The sequence below is a fragment of the Dermochelys coriacea genome, chromosome 6 (assembly GCF_009764565.3).
Source record: "Dermochelys coriacea isolate rDerCor1 chromosome 6, rDerCor1.pri.v4, whole genome shotgun sequence".
NCBI lineage: Eukaryota > Metazoa > Chordata > Testudines > Dermochelyidae > Dermochelys > Dermochelys coriacea.
This window is the reverse complement of record NC_050073.1, coordinates 121703202-121728979: the sequence shown is the minus strand read 5'-3', so window position 1 is coordinate 121728979 and position 25778 is coordinate 121703202. Positions and strand designations below refer to the sequence as shown.

The window sequence follows — 25778 nt, the reverse complement described above, 5'->3', positions numbered from 1 at the left end:
GCCAGGAGACTGCCACACATGGGCCTGGGAGGAGAGGACAGTGGCAGCAGCAGTCATCACTAGAGCTGGGAGTTTAGAGCAGATGGTCAGATATTTGCTGGAGTGGGGAGCTATGGGCTTCTGTGAACAGTGTTGCGAGCCTTTGGTGGCTGCTAACATGCCAGCAGCCAGGAACTAATGAGCACTCCTTACTGAGACCTCCAAGCACATCACAAACAATAATCAACACTCACAACACACACAGGAGGTGGGTAAGTGGTTTACAAGGATCAGTGACACATACAGAGAACATGAAAAGGTAGAGTAAGAGGCTAATTGATTAAGATGAGCTATTATCAGCCGGAGAAAAAATACTTTTGCAGTGATAATCAAGATGGCCCATTTAGACACTTGACAAGAAGGTGTGAGGATACTTAACATGGGGAAATAGATTCAATATGTGTAATGACCCAGCCACTCCCAGTCTCTATTCAAACCCAAGTTAATGGTATCTAGTTTGCATATTAATTCAAGCTCAGCAGTTTCTCATTGGAGTCTGTTTTTGAAGCTTTTCTGTTGCAAAATTGCCACCTTTAAGTCTGTTACTGCATGGCCAGAGAGGTTTAAGTGTTCTCCTACCAGTTTTTGAATGTTATGATTCCTGATGTCAGATTTATGTCCATTTATTCTTTTGCGTAGAGACTGTCTGGTTTGGCCAATGTACATGGCAGAGGGGCATTGCTGGCACACGATGGCATGTATCACATTGGTAGATGTGCAGGTGAACGAGTGCCTGATGGCATGGCTAATGTGATTGGGGCCTATGATGCTGTCACTTGAATAAATGTGGACAGAGTTGGCATCGGGCTTTGTTGCAAGGATAGGTTCCCAAGTTAGTGTTTTTGTTGTGTGGTGTGGTGAAATAGAGCAGCTCCTTTACTGCATATGGCAATGCTACATATCAGTGTATGATCAGAAAAGAACACTATAGTCCACTGGAAATGCAGGGAGCATTTAGGGAGGCGAGACAGCGGGAGTTAACGCATCCAACCACCTGGCTAATGCTGCAGGATACTGAGGGAATGTCTTTGCTGCAGAGTTAACTCAAGTTGCCTACACTGGAATCACTCCTCTCAAGTTAGCCTAGTTTGTGAGAGTGGCTATAGTGGGAAGTAACACTAGAGCTGCTGCATCCACACTGGTGCTGTACTCATTCATCTGTGATGCTAAGACTTCTGGGGGCATATCCATGATTCTTTGTGCTGCAGGAAGCGGAGTCCCTCTGAATTGCTGGCCAGTAAATTGTGGGAGAACTTGTCTGTGCTTGTTGCATGGGGAAACTGCAGGAAGGCACTGAAGGACAAGTGGCATTTGAGTGGAGCTAGCCTGCGTCCACACTGCAGAGAGGTTGTATTAAGCACAGCTCACCAGCTGGTCACTCGGGCTTTAGCCTACACCCCATGACAGGCCAGCCAACTCAAGCACCACTGCACTTTGAGTTAAGGGTTTATGTGTGGGGATGGGACTTGAGTTAGGGACAACACTCGAGTTAACTTTGAAGTGGAGACAAGTCCTTAGTGACCATAGCCAAGACATCCATTTCACATTTCATCTGAAAGACGACACCACCATCTAGCAGCAAAAAGTCCCCCCCCTCCAATACCATGCTGCAATATCTGTTCAGTACTGGCATGGAAGAGAAGAGTGTTACCTATCTAATCCCCAGTACTAGGGCTTACCATGAAGATGATCCATCCAAGAACTGACCACCCAGACACTAACACTTGCTTGAGAGATAGGATGGGATCACAGCACAAGGTTTGATTTCTTATGCAACTGGACAAGTTATCAGCAACAGTGACAACCTGTGAAATCCTAAAGAACGTGCTGGTAAATCTATTTGGTAGGGTATGAAATTAAGATTACTCTACACAAGACACAAGAACCAGAAGTGGAAACTGAACATTAAATAAAAGGTCCAACTTTTATTTAAAATAAAATGCAGTTGTACATAGTCTTTAAACCACAGACTATCGGAACACAATACTGGTTATTCCTTGGCATTGGGCGGGACAGGAGCTCCCTTATTAGTATTAATTCTGCACTGGTGCAATGTATGGGGACACCCCAACTCCAGGCATTAGAGTTATTAAGGACAGTGTTGCACAACTCTAACAAAGTCATACTTAACTTAGATAAAAATGTATTGTACTGCAATTTTTTTTTCTAAATTGCTATTCATATCCTTTTAAAAGCACTATATAGTTAATGCTGACACTAGATCTATGCAAAATTCTAGTTGGCTTGTGAGACTAGTTAAAAAAACTGTACAATTTTATAAAATTTGTGTTTTTACATAAGTTACACAAAACTTATACTTCATAGACCTTTACTTCATATTGTAATGAAAAAGTTTGCATATCATAGGCAGACAGTGAGTATGCTGGTGAGTACTAGGAGTTTTGTAATACAATACGGTGTTTTTAAAAAAAAAAAAAAAAAAAAGAAAGACAATATAAATGATTATCCAAAGGAAATAGTTAACAAATAAACCAAACTATAACAGACTAACAGAGGACTGTTCTTCAGGGCCCCACACAACTATCTTTAAAATAACGTCAGGCATCTGTAACTGTCCTGATTCATGTAGTGTGAAAATAGAGCTCTAAGTTCTACTCAAAGGGAGGAGGACTTAAAAAAACAGGAGGTCAAATTTACAGTATAAAAAAAACACTAAAGAAAAAAACATGCATTAAACATGATAAATAGACTTCATATAGTTTAAGCCCTGGATAGCTTTATAGTAGATGGCTTAGAGTTCTCTTCGTAATTTGGCTATCAGTCAAATCTGATCATGATCTGCCCATTGTGTCTTGTGTCTAAAGACCAGCGGTAGAATTTGCTACATTATGTAGCCTATAAACTGTCTCTTCATAGCAGATTAACGGAAGTGCTCATTAGTGCACACACATTAACTGGTCTGGTAATGCAAAAATTTCCACGATAAAATAAAAAAAAAAAGATACATTTCAAGCTTACTTTATTAAGCAGCATATTTCAAACAGCTTTTAAAGTTAAATATTAATATGGCCATGGGGTTTCTCTCAGTATACAATACATCAAACTCACACCCAACCACTGGTAAGTTTGTAAAACATCTCTTCGTCTAAACTTTCATTCTGGTCTTTTGCTCGCGTTGACAAGAAGATGTAGCCACCAATGAATTCATGAACTACTTTGCAATCCACCTCAGTGCAAATGAAGGAAACCCTTACATCATCTGCAAACTCTACGGTAACCTACAGTGCAAAACACACTGGATTAGGATCAACAAGATGGTCATGTTAATTATACCAACTTCAAGAGTTCCCCCTGTCCACATTACTGTGCTTCTCCATTAGCCCAGATGTATTCTGTATTGTCTAAGCAAACATAGTTATGTAGCTTAAGATGAAGCAAATATTGTTCTTCTCCAAACATTTTAAATCTCCTTTGCCCCGATGAAATAAAGTCTCCCTTGTAGTAAGCAACTGTTTAAAGTTTCCTGCTTGATATTCTGTGTCTATTTTCTTAAGAGAAAAAATTTTTGGATAGAGAACTATTAGGGGCCAGCATTTGCCCCCCAATTTATTAGTTTCCCCCAAGAAGCCTATTGTGGTTCTGTTAACAGTCTCACTTGAAGTCTTCAGAAAAATCTCCTTCCAGTGATGTACCGTTCATAGGCATCAACTTTCCCCGGCACTGGTGGGTGCTCGTGCTCCGCCTGACCCTGCCCTGACTCCACCCCTTCCCCACCCCCATTCCCAAAGTCCACATCCCAACTCCACCCCCTCCCTGCCCCTATCGGATCCCTCCCCAAATCCCCGCCCCGGCCACGCCTCTTCCCCGAGCATACTGCATTCCCCCTCTTCCCCCCTCCCTCCCAGCGCTTGCCATGCAAAACAGCTGTTTTGCGGTGGCAAGTGCTGGGAGGGAGGGGGGAGAAGCGGGACATGGCGCATTCAGGGGGAGGCGAGCTGGGGCGGAGAGCTGCCGATGGGTGCAGAGCACCCACCAATTTTTCCCTCTGGGTGCTCCAGCCCCGGAGCACCCACGGAGTCGGCACCTATGGTACGGTTTATTAATTCTTGAGGCCAGTAGTGTTGCTAGACCACACCAGTCAGATTCTGGGATGAGTGAAGCCAACAAGTTCCTTGCAGAGCAACTGGTCTGAACAACCTGGGATACTGTGGCTCAAGGAACTGGTTAAAAAAATCCAAACCGCCCCAAAATTTAAAGCTACTGGGACATATTTTCAGCCCTCAGCCTCTAATTGTGCTTGGGTATTCACAGGCATGTGCCCTTTAAATAATCTATCCCAACAGTGGGAAGTTTTAACCAGGCGTTGCACCTGCAAAATGCTGGTGGGAGTTTACGTATGTATGAGTAAAAGCCGGTTAGAGGACCAGCTCAGTGTTTACACAACAGCATCTGATACTGACTGCCCATTAGTTCCACAGAACTCTAAGTTGGGCTGCAAATAAAAAAGTGAAAACTAACACAACAAAACAAAATCTCGGTAATTTAGCTATACACAATAAGCAGTCCAGTATTACCCTCTTAGCCCAGAATTTGATTTTGCTTAGGTATCAGGCTCCGTGTTTGAACACGGACTAGAAACATCTGCTGAGTAATAAGGGTCTAATTGGGGTTTAGTGAAAAAAGGTCACTGAATAGTTTTTAAACACTGGTTTTTAAAGATTCTCCTGTTGGAGTCAGAAAGAGCCTTTTCGCTGACTAATGGAAGTAGAATAGGTCCCCAAACGATAAACACTGATTATACATTAGAGCTAAACAACATCTTCCTAGAAATAGCTTCATTAAAAAAAAAAAAAAAAAAAAAAAAAAAAAATCAAAACTTTACTAGATCACCAAGACACACAGCCACCCAATCTAGACAATCACCAGGCCCAGCTAGGTGGGGGAGGTGTGATACAATCATTATTTCCAAGGAAATCTTAAGTAGATGCCTTTTAGTGTTTAAGAAACTCTTGGGGATGCTGTAAATGAATTTGCTCACACAAGACTGAATTGCACTCAAAAACCCTACACAAACTGTAAATAGTTTAAAAAGAAATCTTGGACTCAAAGGAAAGAAAGAGAAATAGTTTATGAAACCAAGCAGTGTCCTCCCATCCAACAAAATCAGGAGGAACCCTCAGGCTAAATCTAAGTCCTGTGTAGTTCTTATCAAAAAGATGCCTTACAATGGACATTTGGGCAAACAACAGTGCCTCCCCAGCTCTGTAAATGCGACCTTGCTTACCATTTTTATTTCCCAGTTTACATTCCACTGTTTCATGTTGCTGAATCGCCATGTTTTAATTGCATCTCCGGTGCTTGCATCCATTCTTATCAGTCTGTTGTAGGCAATTCCAATCAGCTCTTCTTTCTTGCCCCCTTGGAATCTATGACATTTAGATTTATAAAAGGTAAACCTTAAACATATGCAGAAATGTTGTGCGTTCAATTATTGAACTGACTCATAAAACAAGCTGAACCAATGTAATTTTCATTTTTCTTTCCAGTGCTGATGCAACTTATTACTTCAGAGCTACACAGAGGATCAATAAATGCAGCAATGGATTAAAATCCTTCCCCAGACATTTAAACAGAATTCTAAGTATTACATGCAAATAATGTTGTGTGTGAAGTTATAATTATGCATACTAAAGCATTTTACAGAAGTTGTTTCTGTCTAAACTACACCATTCCCAACTAGGAATATCTCATGGTACCTTCAAATAAGAGAATAATCTACACATTCATACATGAAATTTTACTTTATTACTTAGCAGAACCACTGACCTTGCAATAAAGTGTGTGATGCCAAATTCTGGTAGAGACTGCCAAGCTTGAATAAATCGCATCTTGGCTTCAATTAGACTCATCTGAGCTACATTCTGATGGGCCTCCAATATCCTGGCTGTGATCTGAATATGATTAGACACAGTCTTCAGGCAACTGTTGTAACGTTTGAAATATTGTGTAAACCACACGCCCCCCAAAACTGTAACAAAAAAGAAACAAACAAACCCTACACACCCAAAACCATGCATAAAATGTTAGACTCCCTGTTGGGAATTTTAGTAAGTCAATTACACTGCCAAACAGATGTTCTGCAGTTTCTAAACTGAATCACACTATCGGACATGAAATGGAGTATGTCAAAGAAAATAGCTGCCATTCTTGCCATAGTTAATAAAAGATAAATATGGAGCTGCTTTTACCTAAGCACCACTAAATATTTGTGGGTATTATTTTTATATACCAGGCATGATTATAGATGCAAACGTTTTGGGCACATTAAATTTTAAGATGCACAATGAGAATCAACTCCTGAAATGTACATTTCTAGTATAAAGGATTCTTATTAGCACATTGACAGCATAGAATCAATGGGAATCATCATTAATACTAAAAGAGTTATGTTCCTCTAGGTGTTTTGTTTTAGGACTACTCTCCATGTGAAAGGGTTTTAAACTATTTTTTAAATTAAATTTATCTGAATTTTATATTTATTTATTTTTACTGTCACTTACCAAGTCTCTTATATAGCCTGGCTGTAGATGACAATGCGAATAAAGGAAAAGAATCAGAAAGAAAAAAAAAGCAATCAGAAATATGGCAACAAAGCAAAGAAAAAAGTGCAAATTATCTGCAAACTGAAGTTCAAGCAAAAAACATGCAAATTTTCTTAGGAAGGAAAACAGCAAAAAGTGAATGCAAGCATGAAAAAGGGAACAAGGAAATATAGAACCATCCCTCATTCTACAGCCATCAAAAATTAGGAATGTCTCATTCATCTAGAATGATTTATGTATGTTTTAATAGGCGTTTCAGAATTCCACCAGTGGCCAAAGTCAAAAATAGAGGGAAAATTCCCATCCTCAGCCTTCTTTAAAGGTCTTTGGTTGAATGAGACTCAAGTTTACTTCTCTTTAGAGTGCGTAAAGCCATTTACCATTTAAAAAAAAAACAATAGCTTCGGTCACTTCAGATATGAGGAAAATATCCCCATAGTACCTTTCTCAGAGAATAAATTAAAATGCCCAACACAGTTCAGTGACTACAGAGACTCTAAAATTATACAAGGAAAGCAAAAATTAAAATTGCCATCGGCTTTATGCATCCTCTTTCCTAAAGATACAACTACACTAAGGCCTGCAACCGTAAATGCAGTCTTCTGTTTATTTTGGACTGAATGTTCCTTAGATGCAAAACCACAGAAATTCATTGGTCTGAGCAGAGTAAATGCCACAAAACCAAATCATAATTCACAAATTAATATTTAAACACTATGACCCTAAACAGTTTGCTATTGTGTTTCTGTCTTAGCACTTCCTAAATTCATTTGCAAACCTGTAATATTGCAAATGTCAGTTTACAGTAAAACCATGAACCAGTTAGAGGGCTGGTTTGTAAACCAAGTGTCCATATCACCACATTCCTAAGCAGACCAATTCATCCATCTGATACAATAATTAACATCATCAAGGACATTCATGTTTATATTGACCTATTGAGATCATTAGTCCAATAATGAGACTGTATGGGTTAGTGAACACTTGACATTTATCTTTAACAGATCAATGGATATTGTAAATGTACATTTCAGATAAATTTGCACTTGGTGAGAAGTTTCCCCCCCGAAAATTACCCTCAATTTAATAAATTGCAATAACTTGGTGTTCCTTTTTAGCTGGCAGGCTACATTCCATGAATTCCCTGAGGGCAGCATTTCCTCCATTCCCCATTACTCCCCCATCACATGATGCTGTGTGATAAACAGTCTCAATACAACTTACACAACCTCCAGGACACCAAGAAGGAGGAAACTAATAAAATGCAAAGGGAGCAAAATTGCTGAACATTCTTGCTGCCTTTCTAAATGAAAGGCTCTATTTATACTCAACTAATCTTCGAAAGGGATCTGTGGCTTCAGAATTGTTGGCCTGGCTTTTACAAGTCTTTAACTGCTATCTCCAGTATTGCACCTATTGCTTCTTAACCAAGATATAAACACACTAGGTAAAAATACAAGTTAATCGTTTCCCCAGTGTCTATTTTACTAAGATCAAGTCTACAATGCCTTATATGTTATAATTTGTTATATATGCAATCCTTCCCTGTCCCCATGGATATAAAGGCTTATTCGGAGAATAATAAGGGCTATAGAAAATGAAATTCCACTGTCAGGATATCATACTGTGCCAATAAATACCTACATTTTCCCGCTTCTCTGCATGGCAATCCCCCTTCTGATTTCCAGAGATCAGATTCAGACACAGTAAATTAACTACAGATCAGCAATCAGTGTACTTGAGTTTACTAAATCATCAAAGAGACACTGAGCAATGCTTTAGTTATTTTTGCAACTTTAGCCAAATACTGTGCAACATAAACTGAACCAAAATCAATTCCTACTGTTGATTTACTCTGCCACAAACATCCCATTACATTAATATTAAGAGGTATACAGAATTGACCAATTTACTGATGTGCAGAGGTTCTTTTCTGTATACCATATTATAGAAGTTTCAAAAATGTGTGTAAAATAATTGACTCCCATTATTCAGACTCTGGGAGACTGTCAACGTCTGCTATCTAATTGCAAATTTGACATACTCACTCTGAATAAAACATACTTAACGTCACTGGGATCACATGCTGCAATCACTTTATATTGGTTCAAAACCAAAAATTAAATTTACACACGATTTTAGTAACATTGTCAAATTCTGTTAAAATGCATCAACATCCGATGTACCTAGGATGAAATCTTAACCCCACTGAAGTCATCTACTGACAGGACAAAACTCCCATTGACTTCAATGGGACCAAGATTTCACTCTTTGGGTTAAAAGAAAAGCAGTACTTGTGGCATCTTAGTCTCTAAGGTGCCACAAGTACTGCTTTTCTTTTTGTGAATACAGACTAACATGGCTGCTACTCTGAAACCACTCTTTGGGTTAAATACAAGATTTCTGGAAAATGACTAAAACCCCAGTACCTGTTTGTTCTTGTACTTTTTCAGGTAGCGAGGTGAAACCAGACATTCTGGATTAATGTCAGTTGTGACTTGTTCTGGGATTAACTGTGGATCTGGGTTCAAATGCTGCATCTTCAAAAATGACAGAATATTCTGAACTTCTAAGTTGTACGAGCTGTCTGCCATGGTCTTGCCCTTGGAGGCTAGCCTGCAGGCTGCCATCCAGTGTGCATACTGCTTCTCCTGCAATTAAAGGGAAAGGGGCACTCAAAAGGAAGGCAAATCTTTCTTTTTTCTGTTCAAACAAAACTCTGTCAAATTTTTCAGTACAAGAATCGAACATTTTCCAGTACAAGAGACATACGAGCCAAAACTCTGACCAAAAAGTGCAGGATATAACAATGGTACATAAGGAAAAGGAGTAAGGGCCAGTCTTGTACATTACATCTATATACACACAATGCTGTGCGTTTGTCAAAAGAATATGACCAGCCTATCAAAATGTAAGCCATGGTGGAGGAGTATATTGGAGAGAAAACACAAAGCCGATCAGAGACTTACATTATCACAGCGAAGCCAGATTTCATTCATACCATCTGCAACTGGAATCAGAAGTTTGATATTAAACTTCTGACCAGAGATGTTTACATCAGGAGTAACCTCACATCCTGTAATAAAAGAGCTAGCGATTAGTGTGTATGGAGACACACATGCTCTTAAAAAAACAAAAACTCACCACTCTAGTCTAATAGTATTAAAACAGTGTCCCAGTGATATGATGTGTTATAACCTGGCTGAAGAATGTACACCATGCGTTGTTTTTAAAGCAGGTAAAAAATTAAGGGAAATCAGAGGAATAAGTAGAAAACAGTGTTAGGAGCAAACTGATGTCTTGCAGCTAAAGCCAGAGCTATCTGCCTGGTTGCAAAGGGTGTGGTACTGCAGATAATGTAAACCCACATTGCGGGATTTAGCTAACTGTTTAAATTACAATCTACGCTATAACATTTCAGCTTCTGTGGTGAATCATCTCCAAGATGATGGAAGGAAAAATGAAAAGCAAGATCTATTTTGAGGGAGAAAAACAAAAACACTATACAAGTTCAATTAAATTTGGCATTACAAAATTTGCTTGACCCTTCATTTCCTCTCAAAAGGACCAACATTTTGAATGGAATTACCTAGTCTAATAATTCTCTTATAACAGCAAAACCAGGTGTCAGGTGGGGTGTGTCACTAATCTAAAACTATCATCCTGTAAAAATTACATGGGTTGGGTGTGCTGCTTATACCTTCAGTGGTGAGGCACTAGTTTTCGTCAAATTTGGTTGCTGAAAAATCTTAGAATGTTTATATTAGATGTTAGGCATTTTGAGAACTCCGGTTTCTTGAAAACATCTAAGTTAACGTGGGCTTCCTTTCAACTCAGTCTCCAAGATTCTTTTAAAATGCAGTCAGAAGCAGCAACGTCAAAAGCTCCCAAAAAGGTATTCCAGACTACACATCTCCGTAACTATAGTCTGAGATCATTTGGCAGCCTGTCTGTTGTTGCCTTCATGGTAAAAAATTAAAGCTGTCAGTAGTTTGCTGTTCCATAGCCCTCTGAGCTGGAATAGTTGACTTCTGAATATAAGAAAGGCCAGCAGCCTTAGGAATTTTAAATGTAATGTGCAAGTCTTACACTGGGACTTTACAGCGCTGCCACTTTCTTGCTGCAAGTTTCAGCGCTGTAATGTGCCAGTATAGACAGTGCACAAGCGCTGGGAGCTGCGCTCCCAGCGCTGGTAACTATGCCCGTTGTGGATGTGTTTTTTTTAAGAGCGCTGAGCTGTGTCGCGACTACACAAGCCATGTTAAAGAGCTGCCGTGACAGCGCTTTAACATTGCCTGTGAAGATGTGCCGCAAGACTTGTGTGCTTACATAACAGGGGAGAGGAAAAAAGGCTGCATTTGAAGAGAAAATATTGCGATTTACAACTCATTTGCTGAAGTCTAAACTTGTTTATTTCAATAAGTCCATCACAAAAAAATAGGATTACATAGTATAACTATATGCTCTAATTTATTTTTGCTTCACTCAAAGCCAGACACATGTACCATCAACTAAAATAAATGCAGAGCTCAACAATGAACTTTGAATATTTTTACTGTGTGAAAACAGGCTAAGTTTTCCACGAGCCTGCTGATCCATACAGCATTATTTATGCTATTATCAGTCACTTATTTAGAAGTGTATTTTTACATCACACTTAGAAACCTCAGTCACTTTTCCTTTAATACTCAACACTAGAATGACATCTGAAGCGTTAAAAGAAATCTGAAAGTAGAAATAAACGGTGACAATGACAGACTTGTTTGGATAACGTTACCAGAACGGCACGCATCTCTCTTTACCTCTTAAGTTCATTTGGTGAGCTGGAGTCCCACTGGATTCATCTTTGCTTTTATAGCAGGAAATGGATGTGTCTTTGAAAGTGCACCAGTATTGCTTGTAACCTTTTAGTGTCAGCTTCTTAGGCCTGCCAGACAGATTGATATTACTACATTATATCTACAATTCACCTGGGTAATAGCGCTTAGTTTAAGGGACATTGTAGGTAGCTGGGCTCTTAAGCTGATCTTCTGTACCTTGAACATGTCCCATACTGAAGTTCTTATATTCAGAAAGCCAGATGCGCAGCTTTTCCCTTTGCTTACTTCCCCAACCAAATCTTGCTTCCGCAAGGTTTAAAACCCCCACCTTACAATGATGTACAGTAAACAAACTGATGCATGAGTGATCCCACGAATGAGTAACAGAGTTGCACAATTATTTGTCCGCTTATTTTCATTACCCTCTTACAGAGAAGATTTGTTAAAGAAAAATAAAAAAGGTTACAAGTTTGGACTCTTGACTCCAAGTACTTACATAGGGGACAAGTGTCAGAGTAACTCCTACTAATGCCTCTAAAAAAGCTTCCATGAATCATGGAAAAAGGTTGTTTTCTTCTGAATATTAAAAGAAAGTTTATTATTTTGCAAGTTACTGCTTTGATATTTAATTGAAAATCATGATGTTTGTTAAACAAACAAAAAAAAAATATCAGAGCCAAGCATATGTAATCTTTTAGGCACCTGATTTCACATGGCTTATTATAGCTGTCTCTTTTGTTTGCCCCTTACAAAGGGATCTGTCCCGTGAAAGGTTTCGGTTCCCTCTCTGTGGGAGGCTTGAGTCCTGGACGCTAGCTCCACAGAAGCCCTTCATGATATTCTGTTCCACCAAGCCATAAGGGGATGTAGAAGTAGCCATCCACAAGCATGAAACCCACAGAATTCTAATCCCTACCCCACTGGATTTTACATTTCTCTCTAGTGGATCAAGTATTTTAGTTGCTAATGGGTGAACTTCGAGAAAGGTTTAGGAGGCTCATTCCAGCATAAAACTTCTGATATTTAAAGCACTGATGCACCTATTTTGGCCTCCTACTGCGTACCTGCGTCCCATTTCACCACCCAGCATAGCTCATTGACTTTCTGCCTCCTTAAGACGACTGGTACCCCCCCCCATACTGGGAGGGCACCAGCTGAAGGGGAGGACACAACCTCCCCACATCTCCTCCCTGCCCCACTCCCAGCCTGGGTGCCCCCGTGCTCTCCCCACGTTACCAGTGTATGTGTGCTTAACAACTGACTCCTCCTCTCCAGTCTAAAGACTGTAGGGAGAGAGAAGTCCTTGGTACCGGAGGAAGCCTGGAAATGGGGAGAAGGGTTAGGAGGAAGTCAGGAGGTGGGGGAGGAAAGTAGAGCAAAAGGCCCAGCTGTCTCAATGATTTGTTCCCAAACTTTTAAATGAAGTTTTGGTTTCGGGATGAGCAGATGTCTGGTCTCACTCATTTTGCCTTCACCAGTTTTCTCCATCCTAAGTTCTAAGATATCACAGTAGCCCTGTATGTGGTTGTGGGAAGGAAGGCTCAGTTTCAAAAAGTTTGCTGCCATGACTCCCCCAGTTTTCATTTAAAGATGTTCAGCCTCTAGCCAGAGAAGAAGAGCGAGCAAGTTTTTCCATCATTTGTCTGTGTGTTCTGATCCACGTTTTCCTTTGCAACCCTCGTTTTAGTCCTTTAACCTGCAAGGGGCAAGGCAGGGCACTTTGGCTACTAAGCTTAGTCATCAGGCTGGTAGGTGTGAGGTAAGTCTCTCAAGCCCCAGGGAAAAAAAAAGAGCGTTTCTTTCATGAATTAGTATAGCAGCTTCTACACTCTAAAACATGCCCGAAGAATGCAAAGGACATGTCCCATCCAAGATTGGGCCAATTTATACATACAGTCATTTAAATGCGTTTCTTATACCAACATACTGCCTGGCCCCATTTTTAAAAAAAGTTCTCACAATACACTCTAGTCTCTTTATAGGTGAGTCGAGTCCTTTACAATTGAGATATTCTCTTTAGGAAACCAGATGCCTATAGGAACAAACCTTGGTTTCAATTTATATCATCTGCTGCCTGTTGAGTAGTGGCAGCTTGAGCTGAAGCCATTCTCAGCACCTCAGACACACTTGGCTTTTTCTTCGGTGGAAGGCTAAAGAAACAGAACAAAGCCCCAGTTCGTCCAAACTGCAGCAACAAATGAAGCAGATGCTGTAGCTCAAGCAAAGACGAAGATGAGGATTATAGCAAGGTCTGGAGAATTTAGGATCCTAGAGCACCCAGTGCTTTGCCTTATAAATTTTTTCAGATTTGTTTAACCTTTCTGTATATTAAAAATTCAATTTAAATATTCACCTCCTCTTTCCTTAGGCACATGGATCCAAGAGAGTCTAGTGAGTCTAACACCTTCCAAAAGATACATGATGTTAGTCCCACAACTCTAGTTAGCTAATCAGCTAGCTTCTCAAGTTATGCCTTTATTAACAATTAAGTATGTCAAACTGTATCAAAAACTAAGCCTCTCTCTTTTTAAAAGAATTCACACAAATGGATAGAGACACTAGCCCTGAAACTGTGCTGTAGCAATCAAAATACACCCAGACTGAGTCAGGTACTATAGCTAATCTTATAAATATGCCTTACAAGATGGACAAAAAAAAAAAACTTTCAGTAAACAAAATGACAGGCTATGGTTCAAGAAGACAAACCATTACAAAATAAAGGTTAATTACAACCCTGTTCTCATGCAGTTGCTTTTCTTCTGTTCCTAACCCATGAAGTCTCATTGAGATCTATGCACAGATTCCAGAACTTTCATCATCTCCCTAACAGGATGCACACTCAATTGCAAGAGATGCCCATGACTGCCAGAATATTAGTCAAGATTCAAACATAACTATTCCCAGTTTCCACATACCATGATCCAATTTATAATTAAAAAAGCACTACATGAGCCGGAAGAGCACTGCAGACCTGCTCCTTTTGGCAGCCAGAAGAGAACAGGCAGATTAGAAGGACACTTGTTTGTTATTCATCTAGTCTCTCAAACCAAGAAAAGCACTTGAGTAAGGTTTCTAGTTTCATGACACAGCTCTAATTTTAGGATTGCTTGATTAACTTCCTAGTATAACATAATATAAACATTTCAGCACCAGCTATTGGTGAAGAGTAGCCAAAGCATGTCCCCTCCCACAATTCCGGAGGGGTATGGGTGGGAGGGTGGGGAGGGGCATGGAGCAATGAAATTCTTATTCTTATACATCTGAAGAACTGAATCAGTGTACTAGAAAATGTAGTAAAGCTACAGCCGAGTCCTTTAAATAACATTAAGTGGCCAGTGTATAGAATAGGTGCAAAATAAAGTGGAAATAAACAGGAAGTTTTAATATCTAGAGCACCCGGGTATTTTAGCTAGACTGCAACTATGAAGTCAAATGTGTAAGAAGACATTTCACATGTCACAACAACCCAAGCAGTAGCATGCAGCAAAGAATCCAGACAGCAGGGCAGAAAGGGAATTATGCAGTCCTGTCATTAATTATTCATTGACATTAGTTTCACAAGTGCCTCTTCCCATCAGTACTTACTTGAACACTTTAATGTAGTCGGCAAGCTCAGGAATTGAAGTGATGTCACCCTGAAAATAAAACATCGTTCATTTGATTTGTCTGCCAGATACAAGACTCAGTTCTAGGATGGGAGGATCCAAAAACAGGGCACTGGGGACAGTGATTCAGTTTATAGGACAATGCCACGCAATTTCCTCAGTTACTGGGGGGGAAAGCTTGATAAAACTTCATTGTCAAATGTCAAGGGCTCACAGATCACAGACTACTTTATTAGAATACAGTTTATTTCACAGACTGAGAAAGAGAAGAAAATTCACTCCAAAGAAGTGCTGTTTTGAAACTCTTTTCTCAGCACCCAAGTAGCAGGAGACAATGGACTCATTAATATAGGTTTTTAAAAGGTAAGTCCTGCACTTGAAGTTCTGGAGTTGATTCTGCACACACACAATTGAAGTAGTTTAAGACGGGCCTGGTGTTTGAGAAGAAGCATAGGTTCTTTACGACTTCACTGCTTTTTCCTTGAATCTGAGCCCCCCCCCCCCCCAAAGATGCTGCTTTAAAATATCAAAGGGGGTTGGTTTAATTGCTTTCCAATTGTTTAAAATGGCAATCTTTCAGTAGGGTCACATTTGACTATATTCCTAGGACTTATCTATGGATTTCAGAGTAACAAAAAAACAAAATATTCATCCCGAGGTAGATACTGAAATGGACAGTCTCAACCAATGTGTCATTTCTAAATTTCTTCATTCTTATCTGTCAGGGTAGACTCCTCATTATGATGTTTTGTGGCACTGAAATCTGAAGATTAGACAATTTTCAATAGGAGGAGATCCTACATAAATAGTGGCTTTTCTTCTTCCCATTGTACATCCATCAGAAGCAGCACAAGTTAATACTTCTAAAGTTCGGTTATCAATAATGATATTTTAGCAAGCAAAAAATCCACATTAATTTCAAAGATACACTATAAATAGTTAAATAATATACTTAAGATGGCTGCTAAAAGAGGGGAAAAAACCCATATTTGAAGATTTTGGTCTTTTATGCCTTGAAAGGGTTAGAACATAAACAAGTGAATTCAGAGCCTGCATAAAGTGTGTGATGCTCCACTGACTTGGAGTTGCTCCTCTGAATGAAGATACCTAAACCTTTCAAGGTTGGCATTTGGCCTTAATTCTTCTTTCACAGTTCTATTCTATGGAAGAGCCAAGTACTACAATGTTACTGTGTTTTAGAAGTTTTATAATTTGAAACTAGTCCTGGTTGACAAGGGCTCCTAGGTGCTACGGTAATACAAACAAACGTGATATAGGAAAAAATCCCTGAAATATATTAAGCTACTTAAGGCCAAAAACACTATCCAAATTATATTTTCACCATTACTTGTTATGAAAGTTACATGTGAAGAAGCATGGTGGTTATTTTTGACACCGTAAAGCTTTGTCCACTAATTAAGGAATAGTGGAAGAAAAACTAAATATATTCAGAACTAAGTATTTCTAAGCAAGCAGAAGAAACAGAAATTAGTGCATTTAATTTGAGTTTTCCTTGACACTGTGGTATTTCACATGTATAACTGCTCAAGTTTTAGTGAGGCCATACTTCACCCAGTTTTCCAGTAGTGTAAGCTAAAGTTTAAGGAGGCCAGTGTGACTCACTTGTGGTCACAGAGGCAACCTGTGGTTCATACTAGATTAGAATCTAATAATCTTCATGCCTCACAGTTTGTTGCTATAGCCACAAATATACTTTGGAACATACATTGGAATGCATCCGATGAAGTGAGCTGTAGCTCATGAAAGCTTATGCTCTAATAAATTTGTTAGTCTCTAAGGTGCCACAAGTACTCCTTTTCTTTTTGCGAATACAGACTAACACGGCTGCTACTCTGAAACCTGTCACAAATATACTGTTATACTTCTTTTCTACAGGAGGATCTTTATATGCTAGCTGATTGTTACCTGCCATAATGTTGCCCATTCAGTGTAAAGGGATACATATTAGAACAAACAATTTGATCTACCGATACGTGTCAATGGGTTCTAAATTAACTGTAAATACTCAGGACAGAGAAAGGAGGTATCTGCTCAATAACAGTGTTGGTCAAGGAGTATTATATTGCATTAAGGGTTAGAGCACAATGCCAAAAATACTATCCCTTCTAGCATGCCGTCATATTACATGGCAACCCTATGCTTAGTTCTAATCAACCCTTCTTCTATCCAATACAGCAGAAACAGCGTCCAGGGAAGGACAGCAAAAATGATCAGAGGAATGGAAAAGATTTCCACCTGAGGAGCAATTAAAAAGATTAGGCCTATTTAGTGCAGAGAGGAAACAAATAAGAAGGGACCAAAGAAAGAATGTTGCTTCCTCAGCAAACTTACTATAGCACTTAAGTCTGCCTGATCACAAGCATTTATTTAAACTTTAAGAAGTCATTAACTCTTACCAGAATCGTTGATGTTTTGCCACCTTCTAAAGTAATTTCCAAATCAGACAGGGCAGCGTCAACTTCATCAACTTCTTTGTCACTGTTGTTCAAATGATTTTCTGATGACATGATTGATAGTTTGTTGATGTGGTACTGAAACACAAAAAAGTTAGAGACCCTGTTGATTTTAAATATTCTGTTAAATTTAAGTACAGTGTAATAGAACACCTATCTGACTAAGCAGAAAACTCTATCGTCACATTCATTGTCACCCACTTAAATAGCTGTAAGGAAAAACCAAAAAGAAAACCATGGTACAATATGGTATCCCCAGGGATCACACTTTGAATGACCACAGCAACAACATTGGAGAAGAGGCTGGCAATCCATTTTAGATGAGTGCTATGCTGTTCTATATTAAACTAAACAGAAGATAATACAGCTATATTATTGCCCTATGTTCCCATTTAAAACAGTATGGAAGTTTGTGCAATTGTGCTTGTAGTATAGACTCTACTGAGCAAACAATGGACTAGCCAGTTACAAAAAAAAGGCTACATTCTATCACCAATACAACAGAATTTACAAATGGAGGTCTGAAGCACAGAGCTCATGGGTGGGATTTCTAAAGCATGCTCCGCATTGGCCTAGCTCAGCTCCCACTACAGTCGATAGGAGATTTACCATTAACTTCAATGGGAGCAGAGTTAGGCCAATGCTAAGTGCTTTTGAAAATTCCACCTGAAGCGACTTGGCCAGGATCACAGGGAAAGCATGAGAGTCAGAAACTGAACCCAGATTTGAGTCTCAATCCAAGGCCTTAATCACAAACTGATCCTTCCCTACTCAGTTTAGAATACGTGAATGACATAGCTGGCTCTACACAAGTTTGGGTCCAGACAACATGGTTAACACGTGGCAGACGATGGCATAAAAGCTCTTTGTGTAACCATAAAACATTTTGCTGTATGGTGCTAGTGAAACTAGTTTGGCTGATCCTCATCCCTTCTAGCTTTCCATGTGATGGAACATCTCAGAACACACTGCCTCAAGTGATGCTGGTGCTGCTCTGTGAATTCTGGGAGCTCTATCTCCCAGGCAGTACGGAATAGCTACCAGATTGCTTGTCCCAGTTTATTCTGGGAAAAGCTCAACTCGATTGTATGATAACGAACATGCAAGCCCAGCTGACATGTGACTGTTGTGAAAAGGCTGCTGTGCAGACACCTCAAACATGGACTTTGTAATAGGGTCCGAGGAGCATAGCATGACCTAGTTACAAACCAGACTTGTACTCAGTGTAGACATAGGCACATCTCAACTCTTGTTATAGTCTTCTTTGGATTTCGCAGGACAGACAACCAAAAAACCCCAAACAACAACCTAATAATCTATTTTAGGCTACAACAAAGTTTACCCAATTACTCATTCTATACTAGAAAGGTGCAATGAGAAATGCCAACTTGAAATGCAAATGGCTGGTCTTATCACATTATTACATCCTTCCCACACCAATATTGGGGCACAGGGTGGAAACTAGTCTCTTCCATTCCTCTTTGTCATTTGCGGCTGCTTCCATCTGCTCTAGGGTGTTGAGAGATCAACTGTTCTGTCCTCCCTGCTAGGGTTCTGAGTTTTCTCTTCAGCATCCTCGTTTCTTCACATCAGTTGGTTTCCACTTGCCAGCCTCCTGGGGAATCTGTGGGTTGGCATCCACAGTGCATGCCTCAAATACATCCAGCAATTCCTGACGAGCTGATGGTTGGTGATTTCTCAGCTCTCTCCATTGGTGACGAAGTCTTTCCAACCAGTGCCCATCATCTTTTCTAGGCACTTATTTTCGAAGGCATCTAGTTTATTGTCTAATATTTTGGTAGATCTCCAGGTGTCTCAGCCACATGCTAGCACTGAGATTATGTTTACATTAAAAATCTTCGGTTTTGTTCGAGCGCTGTATATCTTTGATTTCCATATCTCGCTGAGTCTAATAAATGCTGGGGATGCCTTTCCCATCCTTGGTTTCAGAGTAGCAGCCGTGTTAGTCTGTATTCGCAAAAAGAAAAGAAGTACTTGTGGCACCTTAGAGACTAACAAATTTATTAGAGCATAAGCTTTCGTGAGCTACAGCTCACTTCATCGGTTGCATCCGATGAAGTGAGCTGTAGCTCACGAAAGCTTATGCTCTAATAAATTTGTTAGTCTCTAAGGTGCCACAAGTACTTCTTTTCTTTTTCCCATCCTTGATGTCACTTCCTTCTTGAGGTCTCCATTAGTCAATATGCTGCTGCCCAGGTATGTAAACTGTTCTACTTTTTTGATATATTTGTCTTCTACTTTGATATTACTGCTTGATGCCAGGGTTTCAAGGATGTTTGTTTTAGCATAGCTAGTTTTGAGTCCTGCTTGGCCTGTTATTTTTGCTGTATCGTCTGCGTAATTTTTTGGGGGATGTCATTCAGTTGTACAATATCAGCAGCAAAGTCTAGGCCTTCAATGTATTTGCCCTCTACCCACACTATGCCAGTGTTTGTATTGCAAATACACTTCATTATAACAACAAATAAAGTGGCTGGGATTGCCATTTCAGCAACTGCTACTATCTAAAATTCCTTCTTTGTATTGCCGTGCAATAAAACAGCATTGTGCCCATTCAGAAAAGTATTCATGCTCCTTAAAGATAGCGGCATAGAAACAACATTCAGATCTACAACAAATCTACAATACTAGAAGCAATTCTTCAAAGAAGTTAATGGATCAGCTACATTAGAGACTGCATCTCCAGCTATGGCGCTTCAAGAAGGTTGTGCGCCTCTGGGTCAATAAAGATCACAAAGTCCAGCCGAAAGCACACAAAGCATCTCAGCTGAGGGGATCTGGCTGTGGAATGACTTCCAAAGGAGTACAGACAAATCCAGAGTCTAACCAACTTCAGGAAATGTTGCAAAATCTATTTGATAAAGCTTTTCTTTTTATCATAAGCAGAATAGAATTCATAGCATGATCTGCTCCCTCTTTTACCTCACCAGAAAAAACAAAAAACAAAAACAAACAAAAAAACCCCTACACCCCCAAACAGAGCCTTCTATAACCTGAGGAAGAACAAGAGCCAGAAATTCCATGAAGTCCACTAGGGATTTTGCTACTGCCAATCTATTTTATGCAGCAGGCACTCAGGCACTAGGGTAATGGGCAGCAGTATAAAATCCTAAAATAGAAATGATCTTTCTAGGGGAGAGCTATTTTCTCTGGTGTTCATTCAATAAGTATTTTTGAAGGCAGAAACTTGTGACTAAGTATTATAATCCAGAGAAGATAATTGCCACAGCAATACCACAATTAAATCTACAAAACTGAAACTACTGATGTCACAGTGGATGTCAAATATCATGCATCTTGGGTTGCTCTTATAGGAAAACTGGAGGACAAACTTTTACATTCTTGCTTTCTTTATTCTCCTCTCCCCCCCCCAAAAAAATGACCGCTACGGGTTGAAATCCATACAGCCCCGGATCTGCTAGGCCAGGGATGTTTCTATATAGTGGAGAAGGAGAGAAGCAACCTGGCTGCCAGATATACTTGGGACCACCCTTAGACAGTTTACAAATCAGTCTTATGGAAATGAATGGTAAAAACATTCACACATGTATTATCGATGCCAAATTTGCACATAATATTCTGCACAACAGATAAATAAGTAGTTCTGGGAAACCCACAGATCATCATCAGCTGTTCTAGGGGCAAAGAGCCAGAAACATACAGTTCAGTAACCTAATGTACTTATTTGTATTTTTTTAAAGGCAAAAATAAGAGTCAAGATAGATAAAACATCTTTGGGGAAAATAATCTAAATTCCTTTTCATGTGAAGTAATAAGAAGCAAATATTTAAATTACCTAAAAAGTTTAAGTAAACACTAGAGAATAGGAAACAAGCCAAGTTTTACTAGAACAGAAAGTTCAGCTTCCTGACAAAGATAAAGCAAGGCTTTTAATGAACTAGTTGCAGTGCAGTTTAGTTTCAATCCACCCCTTGATTTAAAGCCTACAGAAGGCTACAAAATTGCAATGGAGTTCAATTAAAAAAAAAGGGTCTGTCTCTTACCTGTAATGCTGCAAACATCATCATTTCTTCTTCCGTACATTCTATTTCTTCTAAAAGAATAGCCCATTTAGATTGCTCATAAAGCTGGTTGATTCTGATTGCATCGTACTATAGTGAAACACAAACACACACCACACACATAAAGCACCCGCAAAAGAAGGCCTGGAGCCCTTTACACTTCAAAGAGAATAAACATCACTAGACTTATTTTTACATCCAAATTTCTACTTGAAATTTAAATGCTAAACCACTTTGACACTGAAACAACCAGAATTCCATTAACAGAGGCTCTGGCAACCACCTGATTGTATTCATTCAGCAGAGTCTTGATATGTAAACAAACAGATACATTGTATGCATCATTTGAAAGACACAGGATCACATTTTCACAGATGGGCAGCTGAGCAGTAGCCCATACAAATGGGCATGCAGGCATTCTGAGTGCAAACACTGATCTCCACTTTTGGAATGTTTGGCCATATGTACAAGACAGAAATAACTCAGTACCTTTGGATTCAAGTCAAAAAAGTTATAGTACTTGAACCGGAGCAGTAAGGCCTCATTTTCTTTCACATCTTGTTCCATGAGCGATCTTGACGAATCCAGCCATCTGCAAGTTGTCAACAATAGATAACAAAAAAGGTCTGGTTGAGTCTTTGTAACCATTTTAAGAATGCAGTTTAAGTTTTTAATATATGTCTAACTCACCCTTGGTTGATCTTAGCTTTATCAAGAAGGGCTTGTGGCTTGTACATTTTTGCTAAGATTTCTGGGGATGTAATTGGCTGGCTGACAGCAAGTACACCAGGATTCCCTTCTGATAAAGCACTATCTCCAAACCAAGCAGAAGTTGGAGACAGAGGGCTTCCATCGTGAGAATCATAGGTGGGCGTCATTGTTTTGCTATAAAGTCCTGGACTTGAATATATGCTTCCTAACAGAACAGGAATAAACATGTGAAGTCAGCTTGTGTTCAAATTCTGTACACTCGATGCAAAACAAATACAGTAAATAGATTTTAAAAATCCTGAGACTTAAAAAGAACAAAACACAAAAACGCACACTGCAATGCTTGTTTTCCTATGAAAAGCTAACCTATTTTAACTATCCTTGATAAACAAGACGGATCAAAAGTTCACTTTACATTTAACCCATGTGAAAATACTCAGAATCCACCCTTAAAGGTATGAACTGTGCCTTCTTATGTTTCTACAGCACCTAGCACATTGGGGGTACTACTGGAGACAATAAAAGTTGATAATCTGTTGCTTACGAATTTTGAAAGTCAAAGTTTAGAAGAGTAGGAAAATAAGGAGACAGCCAAAGAAATCACAGGAGACAGGGACGAAAGTCCTAATGAGGTGGGGCTCACCTTTCACTGGGCCGATGTAAAGAACATCAGTGCCTACAGAGAAGGAAAGAAAGGAAGTGAGAAGGCAAGAGGGAGACAATAAGTGAAGTCAGAAACAAAAAGGGACAGATGAAGAAAAACATGCACAACTGTAAAAGACTTAGAATATTTTGGTTACATGATGTCATATTTGTTTGTTTTCACAAGTTGGACTTGAAACCAAAGCTACCCTGTTTAAACCATGCCCTAATTAAGCCAATTTTGACAGCCTCCATATATGTGAGATGCATCAGTAAGAGTAGCTGTTGCTATCTACTGACTGAACTTTAAGAAATGTGCTGATTACTCTTCAGAACAGTGTGTGGTCGCCTAGTCTTAAGACCTGCCTTTTAAAAATAGCTGATAATTATTCCATTGAGTCTGGTAAATTTTTCAAGCCCACAAATTCTATTTGAGGGAAGTTTTTAATAACCCTGGGAGTGGTAGATGGGTCATTCACCAGTTTGGATATTTTGACTCCTCACCTCTGTGTAACAAATTATGAAAGTCTGTTAGACCTGATCATCACTTGCTCTCTTCAGCGGTGATCACTTTTCCCCACTGTGTTTATTTATATTGCACATTGGAACAAAGGTGTAAACCTGAGAATGATATATTTAAACGGATTTTTTGTCTTAAAACTAGAGAAGATGTGGTGAACTGGATATACAAAAAGCTTTTTATATATATATATATATATATATATATATATATATATTATTAATAAAATGGCTTTGATTATACAACAGTGGCCTGGATTCTCTGAACTCCTTAATGACAATCTGAACAGTTTATTTAACTGCCGAGACACAGGGAGTTAAGATTTCTTAACATGACTGCAAATTGCCTTGTCTCTTTACTGCACTTAATGCTGGCGAGAGTCCAGCTACCCAGATGCAAAGCAGGTCCTGTTTAGTAGTGTTCAAGATACTTGTGTTGCCACAGTGTGTTCTGATCATCTCAGTTGTTTTTGAAAGGGAAGAAATATGCAGTTCATCTGTATTCTTTGCGTCTCTCCAACTCTTGGCATATCTCAAAAAAGCAGAATTTTAAATAAACCAACAGGTCACTCTGTAAAGGCTGCTTATTTTCACTTGAAAATGTGCAAGTCAGATTATATGTGCATTAAGTGGTGTGTGTGTGTGTAAAACAGTAAATCTGACACGCATATTCCTCCAAAGTGTGTAGTACTTGGCAGGTTTGAGCTCAGCATAAAGCTGCTATATAACAATTAGACTTCAGCCAAGTCCCAGCATGAGCAGAGAGAAATTGAGTCTTTAGGTTCAACTATTTGACTTGAGACTCCTGGTTCTTGCAGAACTTTCAACAGTACATGGAAGGGTTTTCTCTCACTGTGTGTTCAGGCAAACCTGATACTTGGATAAAAAATACTCTCTCCTTATTGTCGTTCTAGAGAACATTAATAAATAAATGGCCAATGTTTTGGCAGGCTGGCTTTCATCAGGGCACACAGACCAAATGAAGTCCCAACTTCAGAGTATTATTTATGCTGAAATTACAGGCATCAATCCTCAGGGGGTTTATTTGGAAAAAAATCTCCTTCTTAAAGGGTGACAAAGCTGTACAATTTAAATGTCAGCTTAAGCAGCTCCCTGGAAAAGTTAATTAAATAACAAAAAATACTGTTATTTGTTATTTGTATATTTGTTATTGGGATACTGTTGGATACTGGGAACCTGCATAGGAGATTTACACTCAAAGCATGCTACAGAATTGCAGCTCCTAGGTGATCCCTTCTCAAAAGGCTCATAGAATGCAGAAGGACCAGGGCATCAAAAATTATGAGGAAAAGCTGGCTGCATCCCTTGTTGGAACTGCAGACAGTGAGAAAAGAAGCTATTGCAGCCTCAAGGTGGTAACAGCAGCTGCGGTACAGCTCTATGCCACACCAGAGCCTAGGGGATGATTGCATTCCTTTTCTCCCTAGCTCAGAACCTGGGTGGGGACACCATCTGCCCTTAAGGGATTATAATATATAATTGCATCCACACGCACACACAGGAACTCATTAATGTTGCCAAGTCAAGCACTTAAATAGTAGAAAATACAATTACATTTTTCTGTGCAAACTATTTCCCAGACTCCTTGTTGTTTTTGTGGATACAGACTAACATGGCTACCCCCTGATACTTAACTATTTCACTATTTTCTCCTGCCTCCATGCATCCCTGCCTCCTGCTGAATCCATGTTTAAACAGAAAAATAAGAATGACAAATATGAATGATAAATGGGAACTGTTTAAGAACATTTTGCTAGGTGCCCAGAAAACAACCTGGCTAAGGGAAGTGAGAGCAGCAATAATAAAAAACTATCTGTAAAACACAAAAAAAGGGGAATTTGATTGCAATTAATGTAAAATTAGAAGTTAGAAATTATAGAAAATTGTTAAGGGGTACAAAAGAACACAGAATCCATGGCCAATAGAGTTAAGGACAGTAAGAAAGAGGTGGGTTTTTTTTTTTTGGTTTTGTTTGGTTGTTTTTTAAAGCATAAGAGGAAGAAAAGGAACCCTGAGAATGGCACTGGTTCATTATTAGATAGAAATGGTAGAGCTATTGATAATAATGCAGAAAAGGCAAAAGGTTCAATAAATATTTTTGTTTTGAATTTGGAAAAAAGCCAGATGTACCTGCCACGATAAAATATTTTCCATTCCAACTGTAACCAACGAGGATGTTAAACAGCGGCTACCAAAGTTAGACATCTTTAAGTCAGCAAATTTGGATAATTTGCATCCAAGAGTTTTAAAAGAGCTAGCCAAGAAACTCTGTGGACCATTAATGTTAATTTTCAGTAAGTCTTGCAATACTAGGGAAGCTCAAAAGGACTGTGAAAAAGCT

The 25778-nt window shown here is 39.2% G+C and overlaps 1 protein-coding gene across 11 annotated transcripts in view; it reads right to left on the bottom strand.

Moving 5' to 3' along the window:
* Window positions 1–2467: 2467 nt before the first annotated feature.
* Window positions 2468–25778, bottom strand: part of FERMT2 (FERM domain containing kindlin 2) — a 113108-nt gene continuing 89797 nt past the window's right edge. For 3 of the 11 annotated variants that reach the window (XM_043516269.1, XM_038405923.2, XM_038405922.2), the window contains exons 5-17: window positions 22899–22931; window positions 22235–22460; window positions 22034–22136; window positions 21527–21634; window positions 17445–17579; window positions 15008–15057; window positions 11405–11529; window positions 9572–9678; window positions 9032–9253; window positions 6561–6581; window positions 5827–5951; window positions 5285–5426; window positions 2468–3278 (exon numbers count right to left, since the gene is read on the bottom strand). In XM_043516269.1, the coding sequence (XP_043372204.1) occupies window positions 3105–3278; window positions 5285–5426; window positions 5827–5951; window positions 6561–6581; window positions 9032–9253; window positions 9572–9678; window positions 11405–11529; window positions 15008–15057; window positions 17445–17579; window positions 21527–21634; window positions 22034–22136; window positions 22235–22460; window positions 22899–22931 (1571 nt within the window). In that variant the 3' untranslated portion in view covers window positions 2468–3104. The remainder of the gene's footprint in view (window positions 3279–5284; window positions 5427–5826; window positions 5952–6560; window positions 6582–9031; window positions 9254–9571; window positions 9679–11404; window positions 11530–15007; window positions 15058–17444; window positions 17580–21526; window positions 21635–22033; window positions 22137–22234; window positions 22461–22898; window positions 22932–25778) is intronic. The other 8 variants (XM_043516270.1, XM_038405927.2, XM_038405928.2 and 5 more) reach the window with 3 other exon arrangements.